The sequence below is a fragment of the Leguminivora glycinivorella genome, chromosome 24, assembly GCF_023078275.1.
Source record: "Leguminivora glycinivorella isolate SPB_JAAS2020 chromosome 24, LegGlyc_1.1, whole genome shotgun sequence".
Classification (NCBI taxonomy): domain Eukaryota; kingdom Metazoa; phylum Arthropoda; class Insecta; order Lepidoptera; family Tortricidae; genus Leguminivora; species Leguminivora glycinivorella.
The window spans coordinates 1,011,434-1,018,248 of record NC_062994.1 but is presented as its reverse complement, the minus strand read 5'-3'; the positions used below and the strand labels follow the sequence as shown (position 1 = coordinate 1,018,248).

The 6,815-nt window shown below is 38.3% G+C and overlaps 1 protein-coding gene across 3 annotated transcripts in view; it reads left to right on the top strand.

The window, feature by feature from the left end:
- Positions 1 to 6,815, top strand: part of LOC125238787 (aldo-keto reductase AKR2E4-like) — a 42,444-nt gene that overhangs the window by 16,512 nt on the left and 19,117 nt on the right. The window contains exon 2 of one of the 3 annotated variants that reach the window (XM_048146224.1): positions 754 to 847. The exons of the other annotated variants lie outside the window; for them this stretch is intronic. Coding sequence (XP_048002181.1) covers positions 754 to 847 — 94 coding nt within the window. The remainder of the gene's footprint in view (positions 1 to 753; positions 848 to 6,815) is intronic. 3 annotated transcript variants of the gene reach the window in all.

Genomic DNA, 6,815 nt, shown 5'->3' with positions numbered 1-6,815 from the left:
TACCTAGTTGTGCTGTGCAGTTTTTGAGGCGAAGTAGGACCTCATTTTACGGTCACGGACTTTAATTGTTGATCCACTTGTAGCTGGACACATCATAGTTAAGCATAGTTAAACTACGACGTTCCAGTATGAAATGAGCTAGAAGTGGATCAACAATTAGTCTATAACCCTTAAATGCATGGTGATGTATATATTATGCATCATATATTTGAAGGCCCGTGGCTCGATATGTAGCTATGCAAAATCACATTTATTGCTTAATTATTATTTATTATTATTTAATAAACAATTAAATAAATTAAATAATATAATGATTTACTATTTATTATTTAAGGATAAAGATGAAATGGCGGAAAAGTGTGAAAAAACAGGATGATGGCGATTTTTAGTATGTGATTTAGGCTGATTTTTTCGGAGTTAGTAATATTTTAGTTTATTTTTAAACATTTTATCATAGAGGTTCCACAAATAGTGTACCTTTTTAATAGTTGTCATTTTTTTTTAAATAAAACTTACCAATTACGATATATTTATATAAATACGATTTGGCCTATTTAACTTCTAACACTGATTTAGTATTAAAATCGATCTTAAATATTTTTTTCATTATTTTTCCCAGAATCAGAAAACCATTGTCTATCACATATATATTAATATCTCGTTAAAAGAAAAATTCATGCAGTTAAGGGATAAGGTGATAGTGATACAGTTTTACTTACCCAACAGTATAAATAGCTAGGTTTCGTCCTCCAGGTTGGCAGCGGTGTCGTGTACAAGAGTATGCGTCTGCCCATTCGGTGTAAGCTGCATGCTTCCTCATTGTTCGAGGGTCCGTGCAAACTGGAAGGTGAGGTAACGTCAATTCATAGCAGCCGAGTTTCTTGCCGGTCCCATAGTGGATACCCCCCTCCCAACTGAGGGGGGACTGAAATCTTCTCGAGGCTGAGGCGTAGGGTTAGAGCCGGCGTAGCTTTATTTGACGTTCATATGCGCATTGTAATATGCCTACTTGAAAAATAAATATTTAATTTTCATTTCATTTTCATTTTCAGCAAAGAGGATCGAGTATTAGATAGATAAATAAATCATTTATTGCGAACCAATGTTACAAAGTTGTTTCCATATTTAAGTACATAGGATCACATGGCACCCTGGTAGGGTATGGCAATTCTTAATACATAATACATACATACAATCACGCCTGTATCCCATAAAGGGGTAGGCAGAGCACATGAACTACTCAAGTTTCAGTGCCACTCTTGGCAAAATGGGGTTGAAAAAAAAATACGAAAATTGTGACACTGCAGTGACAGGTTGCCAGCCTCTCGCCTACGCCACAATTTAACCCGTATCCCACAGTCGACTTCTACGACACCCACGGGAAGAAAGGGGGTGGTGAAATTCTTAACCCGTCACCACACGGGCTTAATACATACTATTTAAAGTTAATTACTAAAATATTAGGTTTATTATAAATGTGTCTCTTCCATATACTCTTGGATAGAGTAATATGCCTTTTTCAATAGTAAATCCTTGAGCTTAGTAGTAAATAGAATATTACAGAGATTTACGGCCCAGCCACGACATTGGTCTAAGCGCGACAGCGGCGAGCGGCAGCCATACGTGCGAATGAAAAGTCCCATCGCTGTGTCTCGCTTCAATGTATGGCCGCCGCTTGCCGCTGTCGCGCTTAGACCAATGTCGTGGCTGAGCCGTTAGTGTTACTGTCAAAGTAAAATGTGTAATCACATCAGTGCATAGACTACCATCTCTTGGCACAAGCTTAAAACTTTTGAACCTCAGTCTTGACAATTTGGCCCATATTATTATTTTTAAAATCGGGACTTAATCGCGTATAACTACATATTAAACTGACCTCCAACGTTTCAAGGACGGCGTTGTCCCCGTGGTCTCGGAGAAGACTGGCTTGAAATGACATCAACACCTTCTGACAGCCGCGCGAGTTTTTCGAACTACCCGCACTTGGTTTTGATTATCAACTTGAACTGTTTGCGCACTAGGGATGTTACTCTGTCGACATACAACACTGACGATATTTCAAATCAAAAAATCGTTAAATCAAATATCGTCAGTGTTGTATGTCGACAGAGTAACATCCCTAAGTGCGCAAACAGTTCAAGTTGATAATCAAAACCAAGTGCGGGTAGTTCGAAAAACTCGCGCGGCTGTCAGAAGGTGTTGATGTCATTTCAAGCCAGTCTTCTCCGAGACCACGGGGACAACGCCGTCCTTGAAACGTTGGAGGTCAGTTTAATATGTAGTTATACGCGATTAAGTCCCGATTTTAAAAATAATGATGTGTAATAATCGTGAAAGTTTAAATCAGTGTTTGGCCCATATTGTTAGCTTGATATGTGTTAAAATGTCAAATGAGCATTTCTTTTTTTTTTTGCCAATATTTTTTTTTTATTGTTTTAGGGAATTTTAGGTCAATTGTACTCAGAATCACGAGTACTTTCAATCTCACTGGGAGACAAAAAGTGTCCCAGAATTTCCATACATTTTTGTTACTTTCCTCTTTTGTTACCCCATACAACATGTACGGAAAATGGTAACAAAATAAGAAAAAATCATATGGGACAATCTTTTTAACTACTAGGATTGAAAAGGCTAGTAATTCTGAGTAGAAATAGCATTTTTTTTTTCAAAAATATCACACTTCATAAAAGTGGCAAAAAAAAACGAAATGCTCAAATATTAATGTTAGCGCCATCTAGCGCCAGCGTTCCCCAAAGGTATAACGCCATCTATACCGTACCGTATTTGTGTGATGAGACTGACGAGTACAGATATTTGTTCCTGAATCATGGACGTTTCCTATGTATATGTTATTAGCTTTTGCCCGCGGCTTCGCTCGCGTTAGAAAGAGACAAAAAGTAGCCTATGTCTCTCTCCATCCCTTCAACTATCTCCACTTAAAAAATCACGTCAATTGGTCGCTCCGTTTTGACGTGAAAGACGGACAAACAAACAGACACACACTCTTTCCCATTTATAATATGGATAATCATATATAACTAAATAATATTTGTCATTTCTTACACTCATCCTTCTGTCCCTCCTTCACCGGGTCGCCATACACCGTGACCACACAGAACACGAGATATATAATATACATGGTGTTCAGTTATTCGCTCGGCATCCCCGAGTGATGGCGAGATACTGAAGTTGATGTAAAACTGGAGAAGGCTTAGTTGGTGTTAGTACAGTCGTGTCGATAAGTGAAAAATTTCTTTAAAAAAACTCTGTACCTACTTTTAATTATAAAAAACATTAAAAATGTAAAATCGGGTAACTCACGTAAAATTGGCGAAGGTCGCTCAACATGTTTCGCTCCGTAATGAGGAGCATTTTCATTGAGCACGCGCTATTCCGATGGCATCCCTACGCAGACTGCGGGCCGCAGCTCACTGCGACCGTTGGCTCGGCGCGGGGGTCGGCGGCGGCAGGGGCGGAGCGAAACTACCCTCACTTTCGGCATAATTGTCATTTGTTCGGGTAAGGTACAGCGGGGCAAATCCCGACTGGGAACAAATGTAACTGGTCCATTTTTAACCCCCGACGCAAAAACGAAGGGGTGTTATAAGTTTGACGTGTCTGTCTGTGTGTATGTCTTTCTGTCTGTCTGTCTGTCTGTTTGTCTGTCTGTCTGTCTGTGTGTGTGTCTGTCTGTGGCATCGTAGCTCTCGAACTTGAACCGATTTTGATTTAGTTTTTTTTGTCTAAAAGCTGAGTTAGTCGGGAGTGTTCTTAGCCATGTTTCATGAAAATCGGTCCACTAGGTCGCGGTCGGGGGTTTTTTCAAAATTTTAATTTTGTGGTTATTTTTTCCACGTTTTACAATGTTTGCATTATTAAATGGAGTGTCCACCGGTGTATATATATGGTAGGCGTGTTCAGTGGATACATGTAGAACTCAACATCATAGTGTAATAATGGAAAAAATTGATTAGTTACAATTGTCCCCCAGTCGAGATTTGTTCCGCTGTACCTTACTAAAGTTCTGATGAATTAGATATTATTTGTTTGTTGATTATTTGTATGAAAAAAATGGTAACGGAATGGGGAACAAACCTTGGGACACTTTTTTCTATTAGGATTTAAAGAGCTCGCGATTCTGAGTGGAAACCACATAAAAAAATCCAAATCTAAATAAAAGTAGGGGGACAACTTGGAAAAAAATGGCTCTTATCCAAAGATTTATTTAAACACTTTTCATCGTAACTGTACCATATTTTCCAAACAAACATTGCTTACAAACAGAAAAGAAAGGTTTGTATCCGGAGCACCAAGATCTTGCAAACATACAAACACTACAAACGAAGCAAAATACGCCTTATTACCTTCACAATGAAAACTATTGTGAAGGAATTATGAACGATAGAAGTTATGGGAATCTAAATTTTGGAAAAAAGGTAGAGATAATTTTTTTTATATTGAACGTATTTCCTGTGCACTATCGGAAGATAAACTTTGCACTAGAGATGGGCCGAATACGGACTTTGCCGAATACGAATATTTGGCCGAACATTCGGTTCAGCTGTTACCGAACCGTTCCATCATATTTTAAATCCTGGCTTACGCCGTGGCTTGCGTGGGCGACGGTCGCGCGATGGTCGCGCGACGGCAATGCGACGTATACGAAATCAAACCTTATCGATATGGAAGTATGAGACGCGACGGCGACGGTCGCGCGACCGTCGCCCACGCAAGACACGGCGTTAAGAGTTAAAAACTTTTCAATGATTGGTAATGGGTACATTGGGTACTCATTTAGTGCATATGAAAATTTTGGTTTTTGTTTCTTAAGCTACGTTATTTTTATTTTTTGACATAATCATTGTAGGTAGGTCTGATACTTATATTTTAACGCATTTATAACTCCCTTTGGTGGTTCCTTCGAATGCTGAAATAGGATGTCATTATCGGATGAATTACGAAACAACTAACGCTATTTATTTACTTTGTTTATTCGGTTAATATTCGGCAATATAACCGAACTATTCGGCCGAATACGAACATTGAAAAACTTGCCGAATATGCCGACTACCGAATATTCGGGCCATCTCTACTTTGCACGGAAATAGGTCACAGAGTTTCATATCATCATAATCATCATCCACTTTGCATTATCCTGGCATTTTGCCACGGCTCATGGGAGCCTGGAGTTCGCTTTGACATCTAAACCCAAGATTTGGCGTAGGCACTAGTTTTACGCCATGTGACCTTCCAACCCGAAGTGCCTTATTGGAATTAGCCCAGTTTCATCACGATGTCTTCCTTTACCGAAAAGCGACTGGCGAATATCAAATGACATTTCGCACATAAGTTCATAAAAAATCATTGGTGCGAGCCGAGGTTCGAACCCGCGACCTTCAGATTGAAAGTACGCTCTTACAACTTGGCCACCAGCCCTTAGGTAGGGGAGACCAAGGTGAGTTGTGAAGCAATATTTATGCCGTGAATAAATGATTTCTATTGCAAAATATAATATTAACATACAGATGTAGCCTGAATGCTGGGCGACAAAGGTGGAAGATGAAAGGAGAGTGCACGTAGCGGAAATAAGAATGTTGAGATGGATGTGGGCATTTCTCAGGAGGCGCGTTTTTACGTGTCCGGGGCAAAAAACGTCAGAACGGACTGTTCTAAAAATCCGAATTAATTCAGGGACAATCTATAGCCTCTGTTCTATTTGGTACACTATTAAATTATTTATTTATTATTTGTTTAATATAAGAAATAAAATGTTAAATTCGAAAAATGACCTTCGGTGGGCGTGTCCCGCACCCAGAATTTGCAAAACAAAAAATCATTACTCAAGATGGAGTTGTTGTTCGCAGTTGTTATAGATATTCACGTATAATGTATTAGTTAACCTATCATATTTTCTACATAAAAATAATATGTTAGCTAAACTCATCGAGTAAAGACAAATTTACGATGTGTCCCGGGCTAGTGACTGATTTCGGTGCAATTTTTTAAACATGACGGTACTCTTACAAATTAGTAGATCAGGGAGGCAGTGGCACACATATAGTATGTTTTAGCTATGTTTTAACCATTCAGTGTAGAAGGGATGCAGTACCGTTTTATAAAGGGGACTTTTTAAAGGTTTCTCAGTCATTCGCTGGGTTTGGTCTCATGTTTTTTAAGATTCGGTGGTTCAATTTACTCCCACAGTTTTAATCCATTTGTCGTTATACAAGACACAAATAAATCCTTGAACAGATGTTATTTCGTCATTATGACACCTCCTCTGTATCATGCATGCTATTGCAGTTATCTCCAAAAAGCGATAAAATTTGATATCAGTGGTGTTGATTTCCGTGGTCTCGGTGGATTTTTTGACCACCGATATCAAAAAAAGTGGCCACCGTCTTCGATAGCCACGTTGTAAACTGGTTTATTGTGCATTATAAAGTATAATTTCTTACTTAAAGAGTAGGATATACTCTATAAAACCATAAAACTATGTTTGTAACCAAATAAAGTCGTACTATGGGTACAAAATTCACTATTAGATAATGATCAGGATATTATCATGTTAAACTTGGTAAAATGGCGCTATTATTAAACTTCTTACATAAACTGTCATCGAATTAACATGAAAATATAAATAAATTGAATAATAAGTCATAAATAAAGTTGAAATGTGGACTAATGTGTAAAAAAATGAATTCGGTGGTGCAAATTGATTACAGTGCCCATACATAATTTCGGTGATTTTAAAATATCAGATTTCTCAAAAACTATAAGGTTCTAATGGAGGCCTCCACCACCAATATTTTTTA